This window comes from Mauremys reevesii, linkage group 5, assembly GCF_016161935.1.
Source record: "Mauremys reevesii isolate NIE-2019 linkage group 5, ASM1616193v1, whole genome shotgun sequence".
In the NCBI taxonomy this organism is placed as follows: Eukaryota; Metazoa; Chordata; order Testudines; family Geoemydidae; genus Mauremys; species Mauremys reevesii.
Genome location: NC_052627.1, coordinates 60,236,322 through 60,256,420, shown reverse-complemented (window position 1 = coordinate 60,256,420; position 20,099 = coordinate 60,236,322). Strand labels below are relative to the sequence as shown.

The window sequence follows — 20,099 nt, the reverse complement described above, 5'->3', positions numbered from 1 at the left end:
CTTGTTTCCATTAGTGTTTTGTTGCAGTGAGAGACTCTCTAACTCACTGAACTACTTTGGAAGAAATAATGGTCAGAATGAAATCTCAAATGTATAGTTTTATTAAAAATATATAGTTCACTCTGAATCTTGGACTCGTTGCCAGCATTGTTTTAGTATCTCAGCCCTGTTAAATTTTTTAAGCTTAAGGAAATCGGCAGGTGACACTTTTCGCAAAGCTCAGAACTATATTTTCTGTAATCAAATCAACGAAAATGTAACTTGCTATGTCCAAGACCTTTTATGTTACTCATCAAACATTTCATTTTGGTTACACTTCAGGTGACCGTGCCTGAGCTCGCTCCTGTAGGTACTTCTGTCCTGACCATCTCTGCTATAGACAGAGATTCAGAGCATAATGGAATTATTTCCTACAAAATCTTGTCGTCTTATGAGGGATTTTCAATTGATCACAAAAATGGTGAGTTTATTACACAATTTATTATGAAGTAAGGGCATATAGTATAGACTGAAAATTCATATTCCATTTCTAAATGTTGTTATTGATGATCACAGAGTTCTGGATGCCTTTGGTGCCTGCAGCCCTCTGTTTATCCATAAGTAAAGGGCAGCTGAAGGAGTCACAGTGCACGCTCCTTTAGTGTACCTCTGCCATGGCAGAGGGGAAATAAGGTGATTAACTGGCTGCTTATGAGAGCTGAGAAGCTGATGGCACCTGGGAGTATAACACTCGATTTATCCACATAGCTACTGTGAACCTCAGCCAGAATATATGTGAAGCAAAGGTGATGGAAGTAGTGCTGCTGAAAGCTAATGAACTAATAGCACTAAAGACCAAAGTTCTTTGCTTATCCCCAGGCTAGGTATAAAGCTACTAGTCACAGCATCCTGTAGACTCTATTCCTCTACCATGATTTAAAATGAAAGCTACCATAACTCTTGCATTAAGTTTCAGCTGATTTGGTGTTCATGCATAATCAGTATCTTCTAAGTGCCAGTTGTACTACTTATATTTACAGTGAGGCTTGTGTGCAGTGTTTGTGCTCAAGACTGGAACAGCTAGTACTATGCATGACTTGTGTTATGTAGTAATTATAAATGGAATTTATAACTAAGATTTTTAACACGAGAAAGGCCTCTCTGGAGAATATCATTCTCTTTAGAAACTAGAATCTAAATCTGCTAATGTCTGTTGTGTGTATTTGTTTATTCAGAAAAATTGTTGCCACTATATGTTGTAAATGGATTTTGGAGATAGCCATTAGAGCTGACTGTATACTGCAAAAACAGCATGGGGCCACTTATTCAATTTGAGTGCATTCAAATCACTTACTTTACTTGCTGCCCTTCAAGTGGCTCTGCATATTCCCACTCTGTACTGGAGTGCATTGCCATAGAACCTTCTTCTAGCAGTATCAGCTAGAGTGCTCTCGTGTGCCCCTGCCCCTCTCCTCAGTGTCACCAATGATCTGAGGGCAAAGCTATATAAGGCTAGAGCACCCACACTGCCTCAATTCCTTCTGACTGCATGCCTGGAGGGATGTGTTAAAGTCTCCTGTTTCCTCAGGGTCAGAGGCCTCTTTCTTCTAAAGATATTTAGTGTTAGCTTGTTTTAGTAGTTAGTTAGTCAGAATTCTCTTCCCAGTTCCAGAGTATGGCTGCATTGAAGACGCAGTAGAAACTGGGTATTAAGAGTTTTACTTCCCCAGGGCTCCTGTTACACTCTGGCCTCTGCTGGCAAAGCATTGGTGTCTGCTGTGATCATCAGGAAGTAGGCTTTGCTTCATTCCTCCTCAGTATCGCTAGACACTAGACTTAAGCTGGAGGATCTCCCTTTAGAAAGGGGGGGTCTTTTGAGTGAATAGACAAATTACTGGAAAAACTAAAGGACATGAGATTGACAGCACTGTTTCTGGGTTTGATTCCCTCTGCTAGGAGGAGGCCTTTCTAGTACCAGAGGGAGTCCTATCCCCAGTTTTCATTGTGAGACATCTCATCAAGTAAAAGATGCCCACAATACCAGAATCCTGCAGTTTTCCAGAGTCAGCAACAAAGAGGCCTTTCTAATCCATGTCCAAATCTAAACAACCTCCTTCCTTGTCAGTATCTTTGTTGCAAAACAGCAAGATTCAGTTTTGACAAGACTATCAAGAGTCAGGAGCTAGTTATTCAAATCCAATCTACCCCTTTTTTTGGAGATGGCTAGCCCACTTTATCAATGCATAGAGGTAGATTACATCAGATCTGTAAAAGCAGCAAAGAGTCCTGTGGCACCTTATAGACTAACAGACGTATTGGAGCATGAGCTGTCGTGGGTGAATACGAAAAGCTCATGCTCCAATACGTCTGTTAGTCTATAAGGTGCCACAGGACTCTTAGTCTGGATCTGTAAAAGCAGCAAACACGGCTACCCCTCTGATACTTTACATCAGATCTGTGGGTCCTGGAGATTGTAGAAAGGGACTATGCCATATAATTCAAACAACTTCCCGCCCCCAATTCCTTTACCCTTTCCTCTACAGGGACTCCATTCACAAGGCTATTCTGCTTGCAAAAGTAGAAAAATTGCTTCTGATAGGACAGTGTCCAAATACCTGAGGGATCAGAGCTTTTATTCCTGTTACTTTATGGTGCAGAAGAATAACAGCGGGTTTTGTCCAAAACTAAATGTAAGGGACTTGAACAAATATGTTCGGAAGTCTCATTTCTGTATGCTGACTTTGGCCTTCATAATCCCCTTTGCTATCTGTTCTGGATTGGTTTATGACTCTTGATCCAAAGGACACATTTTCATATATTGATTCATCACACTCATTGCAAGTACCTTCTTTTCTTGGCAGCAGGACACTATTTCCAGTATCAGATGCTTCCATTTAGCTTCTCCACGGTGCCCAGAGTTTTTATAAAGTGCCTCTCTGTGGTAGCGGCTCATCTAAGGAATCAGGGTAGTTTTGTTTACCCCTATTTGGGTGACTGGTTACTGAAGGCTGCTGTGTGTGAGGGCCTATTAAGATATATTGTCTTTACAATTAACCTCTTTTCAGACCTGGGGCTCTAAATCTCTCTGAGTCAGTTCTTTGCCCTCCCTTTACAGGTTGTGTACTGGACTCTGTGGTGGGAGAGCCTTTCTACTAAAGGGCACATTTCTCAAACTAAACCAGTATCTATTGAAAATTCAGCAATGTCCCACTCAAAGAATAAAGTTCTTCCTAGGTCTGATGGGCTTTATGGATCTACTACTTGCAATTAAGCAGTCTGTAACCTAGCCTCCTGGCTAGGGCATACAGCACACACAGTCGAGGGGCTTGCAGCCTTTGGGTGGGGCAAGCCGCAAACAAGTCACAGGCCTTCCAGTCTACAGGAAGTAGGTCACCACTTGAGTGCTGGGGTTGGCGACAGGGAAGTAGGGGGATCCAGGCCCACCCTAATCCACCAGATCCCAGTCCAGGGCCCTAACAGTGGCAGGGGATCCCGCCACTAGGGTAGCAGGGTTCCTGCCAAAACATGCTGACTCATGTGGCAACAGCACGACCTGACTAATGTCTGGTTCCCCTGGGTTACTTCCTACCACAGTCCATTGGTGTGGTGCCGTTGTCGGCAGGTCCTCAGTCTCCTTGGGATAGGTGACAGACGGCATTCCCAGCAGCTCCTCTCCACTCTTAGTCTCCACCTCCAGGCCACTGCACAGCTCAGGGTCTGTCCGGAGTCCTGCAGTGGGCTAGAGACATCTGCCTCCTTCACTGACTCCAGCTCAACTGAGCTAAAGGGCCCACTTCTTATACTTCCTGTCCCAACCCTCTGCTTCTGGTGTGGTGGATGGGGCTGGCTTGGCTCCACCCACCAGGGAGAATATAGTGGTCCCTGCATCTCAGGCTCAAAGGGAGGCCCCTCTGCCTCACTACACCCTGTAATAGAGGCTCAAATTAAATGTATAGGTATGTAAATAAAAGAAGTAGTAAGAAGGACCAAAGAAACTGCCATGATGGCTAAACAACAGAGTTAAAAGAGGTTGCTTAGCACTGGGGTGGACAAACTACGGCCCACGGGCTGGATCTGGCCCCTCAGGGCTTTGGATCTGGCCCGCGGTGCCGCCAGCACCACCCATCTGCAGCCCCCAGCCAGGGGGGCAGAGGGCTCCATGTGTTGCCCTTGCCTCCAGGCACCGCCCCCCGCAGCTCCCATTGGCCGGGAATGGGGAACCGCGGCCAATGGGAGCTTCGGGGGAGGTACCTGGAGGCGCGGCAAGGACAGTGTATGCAGAGCCCTCCGCTGCCCCCTCCCCCAGGGGCCACAGCGCTTCCAGGAGCGGCATGGGGCCGGGGATAGGGCAGGCATGCAGGGAGCCTGCCCTGGCCCCGGTGCGCGCTGCTGCCACCCTGGAGCCACTTGAGGTAAGCAGGACTGGGCCAGAGCCCAAACCCCTCCTATACCCCCCCAATTTCAAGTCCTAAGCCCCCTGCCTGCACCTTGCACCCCTCCTGCACCCCAAACCCCTGCCCTGACTTCTGTGCTGCACCCCACACGCCTGTGCACCCCAACCCCCTGCCCTGAGCCCCCTGCCGCACCCCGTACCCTCCTGCATCCCAACCTCCTGCCCTGAGCCCCCTCATACACCCTACACCCCTCCTCTGCCCCAATCCCTTGCCCTGAGCCCCTTCCTGAGCACTGCATCCCCTCCCACACCCGCACTCCCTCCCGCACCCCAAACCTCTGCCCCTGCCCTGCATACAATTTCCCCACCCAGGTGTGATCCCCACACCTGTGCCATTCTTTTTAGGTGACAAATCTGAGGAATTGTCCCAGATTGAGGTGTTGATAGAGGTGGTTTTGGAACAAATTGATAAATTAAACAGTATTCAGTCACCAGGTCCCAATGATATTCACCCAAGAGTTCTGAAGGAACTCAAATATGAAATCGCAGAACAATTAACTGTGGTATGTAACCTATCACTTAAACGAGATGTACCAGATAACTGGAGAATAGCTAATGTGATGCCAATTTTGATAAAAAGACCCAGAGATGATCCTGGAAATTACAGGCCAATAAACCTAACTTCAGAACCAGGCATGTTGATTGAAACTATAGTAAAGAAAAGAATTATAAGAAACATAAACAAACACGATTTGTTGGGGAAGAGTCAATATGGCTTTTATAAATGGAAGTCATGTCTCACCAATCTATTAGAATTCTTTTACATAATTTCATACAGTTCTTGAGTTATATCAGTAGGTCTTTTGTTTGGATTAATTTAGCCTGTCTGTCTCCCTTTTGTACCTTTACCAATCAGCATTTATTGTTAAAAGTGCACTGTAACATTTTTTTTAAACTTTCACTGACCTCTCACAATTGAGCTCACAATTAGGGTACATTTGTATGTCCAGTTACACAGCAGTGCTTGACTTTGCAACCTTAACAATATTCTTTTATCTTTATATATAATCTATATCTTTATCTGTATAAAAGCTTCACATACCCACACACACCCAACCTTTATATCAGATTGATTTTCAAACCTGGCTATCTCTAGTTAAGCTCCTAAATCCATATACCTAACTTACCTAACTTGTATTTTTGATTGATTTTTGTTTTTGGTTTTTCAGGGTCAGTATTCACTGCCAAACCAGTGCCACACCTGGGCAAGAGTTCAGTTATTCAGCTTCTTATAGAAGCCAAAGACAATGGAGACCCTGCTTTGACTGCTGTTACTTCCGTGGAGATACAGATACAGGATGTAAATAACTATGCACCTCAGTTCACAATGGCACTATACAATGTGAGTGTGAGTGAAGATGCCTCAGTTGGAAGGACTATCCTCACATTTTCAGCCATTGACTATGATTGGATACACGAAAATACATACATTGAATACTCTATTATCAGCAGCAACACTAATAACCTATTCCATGTGGAAACAAGTGTCATTGAATCAACACCACCTTACAAGCTGGTTGGCAACCTTGTTTTGAGTAGTTCTCTGGATAGGGAAATTGCTTCCTCTCACCATGTGATCATTCTTGCATCTGACCGTGGAACACCTCCCCTGAATTCCACTGCTACTGTATTGATAACTGTACTAGATGTCAATGATAACCCACCAGTATTTAGCAATCTGGAGTATCGCATTCATGTCAGAGAAAATATCGCAATAGGTAGTCATATCACTATGGTTTCAGCAAATGACTGTGATGCAGGAGCCAATGCAGAGGTCACTTACACTATAATCTCTGGAAATGACAAGGGGCATTTTCGATTAGATGGGAAAACTGGCTCTGTGGATTTGATCAGAACTCTGGATTATGAGGAAATGATTAAATTCACTTTGACTATTCAAGCCTCTGATGGAGGGGTCAATGTAAGAAATGTGGCTTTTTCTGTTGTTTTTGTCAGTGTCCTGGATGACAATGATTATGCTCCACTGTTTTTGTTTCCCAGCCTGAACTGTGTTATCCATGAAAATCTTCCTGCCTTTTCTTTTGTGTGCACAGTTTATGCACTGGATTTTGATACAGGTCCCTATGGACACCTTACTTACTCAATCCAGTCATCATGTTTGTCTGATCATGGATTTCCTCAAGATCATGACATGTTTTTCATAGATCCTTTGACAGGAGATTTACAAACAAAGCAAATGCTTGATTATGAAAGTCAGAATAAGTACTGTTTTATAGCCCAGGCAAAAGACAAAGGTGACTCAATAGCCACATTAACAGTTCAGGTAGATGTTGAAGGGACAGATGAATTTGATCCTGTTTTTACTGAAGATCAATATTTTTTTGATCTCCCTGAGAAAAATGAAGCAGGTCAACTGGTTGGCAAAGTGGCAGCATCTGATAATGATGCTGGATTGGATGGAGTTATTCACTACTCCCTGCTAAAACCTTCTCCGTTCTTTTCTGTAAATCAGAGTAACGGAAATATCTACTTGACTAAAACTCTTCACAGAAAGAAGAGCAGTACCAAAAGAAAAGATTTCACCCTTGAATTGTTAGTAAGAGCTCACAGCCCCAAACTGGACTCTAAATCCACTACATGCACTGTTCTGGTAAATATTTCCAACTCTCCTGAGAATTATTCCATAGCATCTGCAAACATCTTGTCTATTAGTCTTACTGTCTCTTTTGTAGTGTTCCTGCTGCTTGCCATCAGCCTTATTGCACTTATTCTGAGATACAAACGAAAAGACATGACAAATTCCTGTATGAAAAGAGAAACATCATTTTCATCAGCTGATTTGAGCTTGACCAATGAAGATAATATTCCTAAGGACTGCCAGAAACTCCAGAGCACTGAGAGTAGTACACTTCCCATGGGCTCCATAGCAGAGTGGTTGAGTTTGGTAGGCATCAGAGAAAAGGAAGATATTGGTAACCCCAGCAGGCACTCAGATTCTAGTGGTCATGGCTCAGCAGAAGGGGACACTGCAGAAGATGAGGAAATCAAAAGGATCAATGAGCATCCATGCAGAAAGGGGTTGGGTTCAGCTTTAAGTGAGCGAGGCTCATGCGTGCCAGACTCAGGAATTCCAAGAGACTCTGACCAGTTATCCTGTCAGTCTGGAGAAACTGATGTGTTAGCTGACACTCAAAATGCGGAGAGCTTCCACACCTTCAAAGATGGAGGAGGAAGAGAAGGCTGTGACCCAAACTATGCCCATAACAAAATGCTGTCCCAAACTCTTCAAAAAATTGGGATAAAAGAGAGAGACATAATAACAGACATCACAAGAGAATACCTCTTTATCTCCGATGGCCAGGATTCCCGGTATGGATCACTTGCAACCCTTGTAGCCTCTGATGAGGATCTTAGGGGAAGTTACAACTGGGATTACTTGCTTACGTGGGAACCCAGATTTCAACCTCTTGCCTCCATGTTTAATGATATTGCGAAACTGAAAGATGAAAGCTTACAAATTCATAGCTTTCCTAAGGAGAAGAAATCTTTTATTTTCCCTCCTCCCTTGATAACATCAGTCGCTCAACCTGGCATAAGGACAGTGCCACCACATATGCCAACTATAATACCTGGGCAGGCATTTAAAAAATACCCTCGTCCTCCCCTTATCCATAATCTTAAATACCCTTCACCGGCCATGACTCCCAGTTTTTCTCCTTCTCTGTCTCTACTTACCATGCAGACTCCTACAGCTTCTCCAGTGATGTCAGATGCAGGACTGACAGGAACATACCAAACTGGCCAAAATCATGCAACAGAGGAAGAAGTTCAGGTGTAGGTGATTAACCACTGGTAAAATGTTAAAGGAAAATTTGGCTTAAAACATACTTGTTCGTTGTTTAATGAGTAAAACTACATCAGAGCTATATCATCAGTATTCATTTTATTTTTTTATGGTTTACAAAAGATAAGATAATTTAGTCAAACTTTCTCACATCATGTTCTTTGCAAAATATGCTCTAAACCTGTGAGGGTTGCCCTTTAATTACCTTTTTTTCTATCTACCAAAAACCCTGGTATCTAATGTAAATCACATACCCAGGTGTCTGATAGCTGACTTACCCAAATGACAGGCTATATTGTTTATCATTAAGGATTTCAATAACTCTTTGTTGTGATTAATGGTTTATCACTGAGGATTTCAGTTTAAAATGCTGACTATTAGTGAGGGTTACCTTTAATACCTCTCTGCCTTCCTTAAGCTATTTTTGTGGCAGCTGGAAAGCTGGCTACCTGCAGATTTCTCTTGTGTAGGGAAATCCACTTGGCATGTGGCTGAGGTAGCATCTCCAGTCTCAGGATCAGGGCAGTATAAAGGTTGTATAAAGCCATCTGTGACTCCCCCACTCATCACTGGGACTATGCTGAGTACATCTCAGCTGGAGCAGAAAATCTGGCCCTCTATGTAATATATATCATACATATAACAGCTTGTGTATATATGTACACACATATATGCATATGCTGTTTCTGTGTGTGTATGTATTGTATCAAATCAATAAAACACACATACATATGCTCCTACCATAATTTTAACTCAGAATTGGCACTTGGGGAACAGGACAGGGTGAAATACAAGAAATATGCCTTACAGAGGGTAAAGGTGGCTACCCTTTTGGAATCAGTGGGTATATTATATGTGTAATGGCTTCTGAGCCATTATCACATGTTTGGATCCTTTCTGGATATAAACTGACATTGTTCCTAAGAGTATGCAGGCAACAACCGTTTCCAAGACAAGAAATAGAAAGAAAAGGATCAGAAATGGAGTCAGCCAGAAGCCTGTGCCAGGAAGGGGAAAGCAAAGGAAAGTAGTCATTCTCAATTAATATATGAACAGGGAATTATAAGCTTATGGGCATAGGGCCATGTCTGAGAATGCTTTTGGGGTCGTTAGATTGGCCACCTCAGGGTTGCATAAGCTTCTTTGGACCTTTTTCCAAAGAAGGCAGAGTGTATTTTTTCCATTTTGTCTTGTTACAAGATGCATGTCTGTTTTTTGAAATTTCAAAGTTAATTTATGAACTTTCACACTAAATAGCTTTGGGTTCTTCTAGATACTGTAGTTATTTTTTAGCACCCAAATGGGCAATATTAATTTATGAACTGTGTATTGGTGGGTATTGTATGTACATAAAAATAACCAAAATGTAATGTCATGCTAATAACATGTATAATTATGTAGCTAAAATATAATATTTTTAAAAAATAATTTTATATACTTTTTTACTACTAGCAGTTAAAAATTATCCACATAACATACCTCCCATCTGTTAATGTTCTAATGTCTGCTAACCTGTTAGGTTTTGATTTGTACTACGTGTTAATAGAATGAAATATACCCATTGTGGTGTGCGGTTATGTACAGCTACAGTTTCAGGAGGTGTTAATGGCACACAGTGCTAAATTAACTGTCTGTTCAACTCCAAATTCATGTTTTCAGTATCAGTACTCGTGATCAAGTGAGAGTTTGGTGCTCCGAAGAGGAGCAGTAAACCTTTTTATTAACATTATGATAGCAGGGATCATCTTTATCCATAGATGATCAGTGGAAGAATAAATATTTTGCACAGCATTATTGTGTTTGATTTTTCATGAAGTGAAAACTAGAGTCGTTGTTGGACACAATACTGCAGCATGCAGGAGACCATTTTTTTCCACTAATATCACTTGTTACAGCTCGAATTTCATCATCTTTACAAATGTCCAAAACATATAGTGTCCACTCCGAAAAGGTAATAGTAGAGCTCTATAATAGATACTAGCAATTCAGTAATTAACAATCAGTGTGCACTGATACACTAGTTAGCTATGTTAGCTGAGAGAGCAAGTGGAATGCACATAGAAAATTAACTCATCAGTGAAATCCAGGACAAGTTTGAAGACCTAAAGTACATCTGTTTCCTGTAACCATTCCAAATCGGGCTATGAAGATTCTCTGTTAGGTATAGTGTAGAGGTAGTGCCCGCTAGTATCAGCAGAAACAGGTAGACAAGTTACACGTGTGGAAGGTAGAAAATAAGTCCTGAATCGAGAAGAAGTCCCAATACAATTGAGGCAGATCATATATATAAAAAGTAGAAGGCCTAGATTCACAAAAGGACTTAGAAACATAACTGCCCACTCTGGGCACCTGAAGCTCAGAATCACGCTCCACTGGGATTCACAAAAGCCCCATTCAGCAGTCTCAGAACCCTGCAGGTGCCCAAATATTTGCAGTAAAAGTTCCCTACCTGCCTATGTGTCTGCCTCTGAGCATGCACACCGCAGTCCTAACTCATGTGCCTTAGCCCCAGAGCAATGCACAAACTGGGAGAAGAAAAGCCTTTTTCCACTAAGCTGCCTGCAGGGCCCGATCCAGTAAGCCTGCTTAGACTTCGCCTACTGCATCAGGCCCTATAAGCAAGTTTCCACAAGATGGCTGGTGTGGTGGTGGTGGAGGAAAGTAGAGTGAGGAGCAGGAGCCAGTGGGTAAGGTACTCAGCTAGAATATGGGAGACCCCTGGTTTAAGTTCCTTCTCCTCCTGAGGCTAGGAGGGGGTCTCTCACCTCACAGAGTGCTCAAACCACTGTGTTAGGAGATATTCTTATGTGGGGCTCTCTCAGTCTCTCTCACTGAAGCTGCTTCACTGTGGAATATTTTTTTTAAAGTAACTGTAGGATGTGTTGCAGCTGAGAATCTCAGGCAGTTGGAGGTGTTTCCCAGCAGCACAGACTTCAGCACCTGTCTGGGAATCCAATTCTAAAGCACCTATCTCTCCCCTTGTAAAGCTAGCTGAGACACCTACCTCAGGCTTTGTGAATCTCAGTGATTTTCTGGACACCTACAAGAGAAGTGAGGTGATGTTGAGCATCACCACATCTAAGTTTCCTTGTGAATCTAGCCCAAAATGTTCCGCTGATTTGGTTGTGAATCTCTACAGATTCCCATATGTCGTGTCTAAGTGCTACACCCAAAGGATTATTTCTACTCTTCCTCTTTATGCTGGAAAACTCAGGAATTGTTCTTCTCATTGCTGCATATGTAGTTAAAAATGCAGTGCATGGTTCCATTCAATCAACATTATTTGGCAGCCTAGAAAATGATCAGGCCACATATTCTTAACTTCATATCTGATGAATCTGGAATGGATACAGTACAACCCGCATCTAATACAGATGATACCCCAAAACAGACAGGTTCTGTTATATGAATTTATACTGACAATATGTATATGACAAATAAGTCTGAACATTGAGTGTTAAGTCTTAACATGAATGTGGGATGAACAATGTGGTTCATCCCACATTCATCTCCAAGGAAACCACATGGATATCAATTATTGCTATTAGGGTGCTAATTACAAAGTTGCCTTGAGCAGGTTTAATTTGCTCCTTTTAAAATGATTCTCATGAAAGAGTTTCCATGGAAGAGTTTGGGCCTGACCATACCACCTTGTTTTGGAAGTCCACGCCCAGTTTTCCCACAGTCCACCAGAAAAGTGAGCAAAACATTTGCTCTTTCATGTGCCTTTCCTTGCATCGTCAAGAACTGCTTATTTTTTTAATCCCTCTTTGAAAGGATTGGATATGACTTGCATCCTATTTCTCAAATGCATGCTGTATTCCAGTTGAGCTAACTAGCCCATGATATTTTGTTTTGTATTAAAGTTCTCCAGTAAAATTTCTTCTTTAGCTATAGATTTACTAATTCTGTATCAGAAAATAACACTAACCCTGTGTATTGCTGTCTCATGTGTGGCTGACCCTAAAAATGTGAATATGCAAGGCAAGTGTCTGCAATAAATCATGTCGGCTTTTTTAACCTTACTCTTTTTTCTTAAGTAAACAATATAATTTGTATAATTTATCATGAGTTTAATATTAATTTGCCTGAAACAGTCTGTTACTTTGCAGATCTGCATACCAACTTTGGAGGAGGCACAGAACTTGTTAGTAGAAAATCATATTAAGCTCAAACTGCATAAACTATAAAATAAAAGACAGTTGTCTCTTGTGGAATGTTGGGTGCCTGCCATTCTGTATTTGCTTGTTGGCAGCCTTGAAAACACTGGTGTAAATCAGTACCAAATGGATATCAAAATTCCATATATGAGTAGTAATCATTGAATTGGCATTCGAGCAAATTCCTATTGAAAAAAAACCCTCATATCTTTAGGGAATCCATCATTTAGGAGTTATAAACATATACGAAAAAGCACCATAAAACACTGGCTACCTACATGCTTATATATTTAGTCCGTAATTTATCTTCAGTTGAAGACAGACGTTGTAAGATATTTTTATCTAATTTCAGATAAAAATGTATCCTTGTTGCTAAAAATATACCCCACGTTTAGTATGCCACTAATTCCTAGCTGATGTTTGTAATTTACATTTTATTTCCACCTATTCTTTTTTTTCTTTGATGTGTGTACTGCCCTGGACTGTATCAGCATTTGTAAGTCTTTACACTCACTGTTAATACGTATACACACGTGTGAATACTATCCTTTAAAAGATTATAAGCCAAATACTGCAGTGTTTACTCATCAAAAGTCTCATTAAATCATGAGACACAGGATCAGACTTTTGACAGGTGTGCAAATATAGTTTTCCACTACTTATTGCCTACCACTTTACTATCAGAAAAACACTATCATGTAGGAAAAGATAGATCCAAAGTTCCAGAGAAAGTTTTAAATACACTGGCTTCACATATTCAAGATTGTTAGTGAGACCACTCTGATTAGACAGCCAGCTCTCTTTAGAGTATCCCCAAATATACTGGGTACAGTTCTTTGCAAAGACAATTCCTTCATATGCAGGACTGGAATGATGTCTATATAATGGGGGAGTTGGCGTTGTTTTGGTAAATGAGGAAGAATGTTGTGGCTGTCCAAGATACTCTGGGGAGCAGAAGGGAATTAATGGCACAATTGGTGAAAGCTGGAGGTCTGTGGTTTTATTTTGGCTTGTATAACAAGTGAAATTAGTTTGGTGGTCACCTCCCTGATCCTTAGTCACCTATATAACAAAACCTGAATGTTGGGCAAACATAAGAACATAAGAATGGCCATACTGGGTCAGACCAAGGGTCCATCCAGCCCAGTATCCTGTCTGCTGACAGTAACCAATGCCAGGTGCCCCAGAGGGAGTGAATCTAACAGGCAATGATCAAGTGATCTCTCTCCTGCCATCCTTGTCCACCCTCTGACAAACAGAGGCTAGGGACACAATTCCTTACACATCCTGGCTAATAGCCATTAATGGACAACCTCCAGGAACTTATCTAGTTCTCTTTTAAACCCTGTTATAGTCCTAGCCTTCATAACCTCCTCAGGCAAGGAGTTCCACAGGTTGACTGTGCACTATGTGAAGAAGAACTTCCTTTTATTTGTTTTAAACCTGCTGCCCATTATTTTCATTTGGTGGCCCCTAGTTCTTGTATTATGTGAACAAATAAATAACTTTTCCTTATTCACTTTCTCCACACCACTCATGATTTTATATACATCTATCATATCCCCCCTTAGTCTCCTCTTTTCCAAGCTGAAAAGTCCTAGCCTCTTTAATCTCTCCTCATATGGGACCTGTTCCAAACCCCTAATCATTTTAGATGCCCTTCTCTGAACCTTTTCTAAAGCCAGTATATATTTTTTGAGATGAGACCACATCTGTACATAGTATTCAAGATGTTGGCATACCATGGATTTATATAAGGGCAATAAGATATTCTCCATCTTATTCTCTATCCCTTTTTAAATGATTCCTAACATCCTGTCTGCTTTTTTGACTGCCGCTGCACACTGCATGGACATCTTCAGAGAACTATCCATGATGACTCCATGATCTCTTTTCTGATTAGTTGTAGCTTAATTAGCCCCCTTCATATTGTATGTATAGTTGGGGGTATTTTTTTCCAATGTTCATTACTTTGCATTTATCCACATTAAATTTCAGTTGGCATTTTTTTGCCCAATCACTTAGTTTTGTGAAATCTTTTTGAAGTTCCACAGTCTGCTTTGGTTTTAACTATCTTTAGCAGTTTAGAAACGTCTGCAAACTTTGCCACTTCACTGTTTACCCCTTTCTCCAGATTTTTTATGAATAAGTTGAATAAATTTGGTCCTAGGACTGACCCTTGGAGAACACCACTAGTTACCCCTCTCCATTCTGAGAATTTATCATTTATTCCTATCCTTTGTTCCCTGTCTTTTAACCATTTCTCAATCCATGAAAGGATCTTCCCTCTTATCCCATGACAACTGAATTTAAATAAGAGCCTTTGGTGAGGGACCTTGTCAAAGGCTTTCTGGAAATCTAAGTACACTATGTCCACATGTTTGTTGACCCCTTCAAAGAACTCTAATAGATAAGTAAGGCATGATTTCCCTTTACAGAAACCATGTTGACTATTGCTCAAGAGTTTATGTTCTTCTATGTGTCTGACAATTTTATTCTTTACTATTGTTTCAACTAATTTGCCTGGTACTGATGTTAGACTTACCGGTCTGTAATTGCCGGGATCACCTCTAGAGCCCTTTTTAATATTGGCATTACATTAGCTATCTTCCAGTCATTGGGTACAGAAGCTGATTTAAAGGACAGGTTACAAACCCTAGTTAATAGTTCCGCAATTTCACATTTGAGTTCTTTCAGAACTCTTGGGTGAATGCCATCTGGTCCCGGTGAGTTGTTACTGTTAAGTTTATCAATTAATTCCAAATCTCCTCTAATGACACTTCAATCTGTGACAATTCCTCAGATTTGTCACCTACAAAGGACGGCTCAGGTTTGGGAATCTCCCTAACATCCTCAGCCATGAAGACTGAAGCAAAGAATTCATTTAGTTTCTCCACAATGACTTTATCATCTTTAAGTGCTCCTTTTGTATCCCGATCGTCCAGGGGCCCCACTGGTTGTTTAGCAGGCTTCCTGCTTCTGATGTACTTAAAAAACATTTTGTTTTTACCTTTGGAGTTTTTGGCTAGCTGTTCTTCAAACTCCTTTCTGGCTCTTCTTATTACATTTGTACGCTTAATTTGGCAGCGTTTATGCTCCTTTCTATTTCCTCACTAGAATGTGACTTCCACTTTTTAAAAGATGCCTTTTTATCTCTCACTGCTTCTTTTACCTGGTTGTTAAGCCACAGCGGTTCTTTTTTAGTTGCTGTGTTTTTTTAATTTGGGGTATACATTGAAGTTGGGCCTCTATTATGGTGTATTTGAAAAGTGTCCATGCAGCTTGCAGGGATTTCACTCTAGTCACTGTAGCTTTTAATTTCTGTTTAACTAACCCCCTCATTTTTGCATAGTTCCCCTTTCTGAAATTAAATGCTACAGTGTTGGGCTGTTGAGGTGTTCTTCCCTCCACAGGAATGTTAAATGTTATTATATTATGGTCACTATTCCCCCTCCCCTTCCCCCTCTCCTCCCCACACGACCTGTTCTGTCCTTCCAATATACTTTGTATCCCGGAATGATTGTGTCCCATTGATTGTCCTCATGCCACCAGGTTTCTGTGATGGCAATTATATCAATATCCTCCTTTAACACGAGGCACTCTAGTTCACACATCTTATTATTTAGACTTCTAGCATTTATGTACAAGCACTTTAAAAACTTGTCACTGTTTATTTGTCTGCCCTTTTCTGATGTGTCAGATTCTTTTTTATGTGAATGTTTCTCATCTGATCTGGCCCATACTTTATCCTCTTCCTTCCTCTCCACCTGATGGAAACCTAGAGAATCTCTATCAATAGAGTCTCCTCTAAGAGAAGTTTCTGTCCAATCCACGTGCTCCTCTGCAGCAATCGGATTTCCCCCATCTCTTAGTTTAAAAACTGCTCCGCAACCTTTTTAATATTAAGTGCCAGCAGTCTGGATCCACTTTGGTTTAGGTGGAGCCCATCCTTCCTGTATAAGCTCCCCCATCCCAAAAGTTTCCCCAGTTCCTAATAAATCTAAACCCCTCCACCCTACACCATCGTCTCATCCATGCATTGAGACTCTGAAGCTCTGCCTGCCTACCTGGCCCTGCGCATGGAACTGGGAGCATTTCTGAGAATGCTACCATAGAGGTCCTGGATTTCAGTCTCTTTCCTAGGGTACTTCTACACTACGGAATTAATCCGATTTTACATAAACCAGTTTAGTAAAACAGATTGTATAAAATCAAGTGCACGTGGCCACACTAAGCACATTAATTCGGCGGTGTGCGTCCACGGTCCGAGGCTAGCATCGATTTCTGGAGCATTGCACTGTGGGTAGCTGTTCCGTAGCTATCCCGTAGTTCCCGCAGTCTCCCCCCCCCCTTGGAATTCTGGGTTGAGATCCCAGTGCCTGATGGGGCAAAAATCATTGTCGCGGGTGGTTCTGGGTAAATGTCGTCAGTCACTCCTTCCTCTGGGAAAACAACGGCAGAGAATCATTTTGTGCCCTTTTTTCCCTGGATTGCCCTGGCAGACGCCATTAGCATGGCAACCACGGAGCCTGTTTTGCCTTTTGTCACTGTCACCATATGTGTACTATATGCCGCTGACAGAGGCGATTCAACAGCGCTACACAGCAGCATGCTTTTGCTTTTGCATGATAGCAGAGATGGTTATCAGCCATTCTGTACCATCTACCATGCCATTGTAAATTGGCAATGAGATGATGGTTGCCAGTCCTTCTGTGCTGTACCATCTGCTGCTGTCATAGGTGCCCCAGCTGAGATCGGCCGGGGGCACAAAAGACAAAAATGGGAATGACTCCCTGAGTCAATCCCTCCTTTATGGTATCTAAAAATAGAATCAGTCCTGCCTAGAATATGGGGCAAGTGTACTAGAGAACCAGTGTATCAGAGAACCAGAGAGCACAGCCGCTCTGTGTCAGATCCCGCAGAAATGATGAGCTGTATGCCATTCACAGGGGTTGCCCCTGCAGCAACCCCACCTTTTGATTCCCTCCTCCCCCAGCCTTCCTGGGCTACCGTAGCAGTGTCCCCCCATTTGTGTGATGAAGTAATAAAGAATGCAGGAATAAGAAACAGTGACTTGTTAGTGAGATAAAATGAGGGGAAGGCAGCCTCCAGCAGCTATGATAGTCCAGACAGGACATTAAGCAGTGTGGGGGAGAGGAGCCCAGCATCCCGCTGCTATGATAGTCCAGGCAGAACAGAATCTTTTCTTTACACATGAAGGGCGGGGGCTGATGGAGCTCAGCCCCCTGTTGCTATGATGAAGACGGTTACCAGCCGTTCTGTACCATCTACTGGGAAGTAGTAGCACTCATGGGCTGATGATGACAGATACCAGTCCTTCTGCACTATACCATCTGCCACAAGGCTGATGATGACGACAGCTATCAGCCATATTGTACCATCAGCCACCAAGGAGGGGGGGCGAGGATGCTACAGTTCAGTGCCGAAGCATCGCGTCTACCAGCAGCATTCAGTAGACATAGGGTGACATTTAAAAGAGTCAAGAGACTATTTTTTTCCCTTTTCCTTCTGGGGGTGGGTGGGTGGGGTAAATTGACAAGCTATGCCCTGAACCACCGCGGACAATGTGTTTGACCCTACAGGCATTGGGAGCTCAGCCAAGAATGCAAATACTTTTCGGAGACTACAGGAACTGTGGGATAGCTTGAGTCCTCAGTCCCCCCTCCCTCCCTCCATGAGCGTCCATTTGATTCTTTGGCTTTCCGTTACGCTTATCACGCAGCAGTGTGCTGAGTCCCTGCTGTGCCCTCTGTCTGGAGATTTTTTTTAAATGCTTTGGAATTTCGTCATCTGTAACGGAGCTCTGATAGAACAGATTTGTCTGCCCATACAGCGATCATATCCGTATGGTCCATGCTGGAGCGCTTTTTGGATTTGGGACTACATCGCCACCCGTGCAGATCAGAGCTCCACGCTGGGCAAGCAGGAAATGATATTCAAAAGTTCGTGGGGCTTTTCCTGTCTACCTGGCCACTGCATCCGAGTTCTGATTGCTGTCCAGAGCGGTCAGTGGTGCACTGTGGGATACTGCCCGGAGGCCAATACCGTCGATTTGCGGCCACACTAACCCTAATCCGATATGGTAATACTGATATTAGCGCTACTCCTCTCATTGGGGAGGAGTACAGAAACCAGTTTAAAGAGCCCTTTATATCGATATAAAGGGCCTCTTAGTGTGGACGGGTGTGGCGTTAAATCGGTTTAATGCTCTTAAAACCGGTTTAAACGCGTAGTGTACACCAGGCCCTAGAAGCCTCAATTGGTCTCCAGGACGTCTCTCCTGCCCTTCCCTATGTCATTAGTACCTACATGTACCATGACCACCGGCTCCTCCCCAGCACTACACATAAGTCTATCTAGATGCCTCGAGAGATCCACAACCTTCACACCAGACAGGAAAGTCACCATACGGTTCTCCCAGTCATCACAAACCCAGCTATCTATGTTTCTAATGATTGACTCTCCCATTACTAAAACCTGCCTTTTCCTAATGACTGGAGTTCCCTCCCCTGGAGAGGTAACTTCAGTGCAAGAGGATACCCCAACAGCATCTGGAAGAAGGCTCCCAACTATGGGAAGGTTTCCCTCTGCTCATTAGATGCTCTACTTCCCTGGACTTTCATGCTCCTTATCAACACTGGGGCTGTCTGACTGGAGGTGGGACAAATCTACAGTGTCCCAGAAAGCCTCATCAACATACCGCTCTGCCTCCTTTAGCTCCTCCAGTTCCGCCACCCTGGCCTCCAAAGCCCAAATGCAGTATCTGAGGGCCAGGAGCTCCTTGCACCAAATGCACACGTACGCCACCCACCCACAGGGCAGGGAATCATACATGCTACACTGAGCGCAATAAACTGGATAGCTCCCACTCTGATCCTGGGCTTCTGCCTGCATTCTCTCCTACAGCTACCTAGGTTAATGAAAGGGTTTTTGTTTAAATCAAGAAGTTTTTATTATAGTTTAGTTTAAAGGTTTTAAAGAATGGTAATTGTACCTCGCCCCCTTCCAAACTCCCTCTTGAAATTCCCTGTTAGCAGTCCCTGTTCACAAAGCTTCCTGGTCACTGCTTTATAAAGCCCTGGCCTCCCTGATAGCCTCACCTCCTGACTAAGGCTCAGCCAATGAAGAGGCTTCTAGATTTCAAACCTTGTTTAGAAGCTCACAGCTTCCAACTGCCAACCACAGCACATAGTCCTTCAAACAGACAGGCAGACAAACACAAGCTCAGCATACAGCAAGTCACCCCCAAACACACACTGCAGACAGCCACTAACCTCAAGAGTCCTGTGTGACCTGATTCTCCGCTTATGAGCAGGAGAAGCCCAGGACTGGAATAACAAAAGTGTTGTAAAGCCAGGCTGTGATGCTCTTGTGGAGTTTCCTGAGATAATTGCTGGTGCCAAATTTGGTTAGATATTCACTTTTTCCTGCACGCAGGCTGATATTTTCAAAGCTGTCTAGGGATTTGGATACACAAAATGAACTGGAAGCTGGCATCCAAATCCCTTAGGTGGCTTTGAAAATCCCACCCTAAATTCACACTAAATTTTTAAAATACATTGAAAAATAGAGATGTCCAGGAAGGATGCATTGTAGAGAGGAAAATCTTAGTTTCATGTTTTGTTCCTCTAATAAAACCTTTTAACTAGTTTAGTCTCACACTTTACATTGTTATTGGATA

The 20,099-nt window shown here is 42.7% G+C and overlaps 1 protein-coding gene across 1 annotated transcript in view; it reads left to right on the top strand.

Moving 5' to 3' along the window:
• DCHS2 (dachsous cadherin-related 2) overlaps nt 1-12,074 on the top strand; it is a 255,889-nt gene extending 243,815 nt beyond the window's left edge. The window contains exons 19-20 of the mRNA XM_039540929.1: nt 322-460; nt 5,602-12,074. Of these exons, the coding sequence (XP_039396863.1) occupies nt 322-460; nt 5,602-8,231 (2,769 nt within the window). The 3' untranslated portion in view covers nt 8,232-12,074. The remainder of the gene's footprint in view (nt 1-321; nt 461-5,601) is intronic.
• Nucleotides 12,075-20,099: the final 8,025 nt, after the last annotated feature.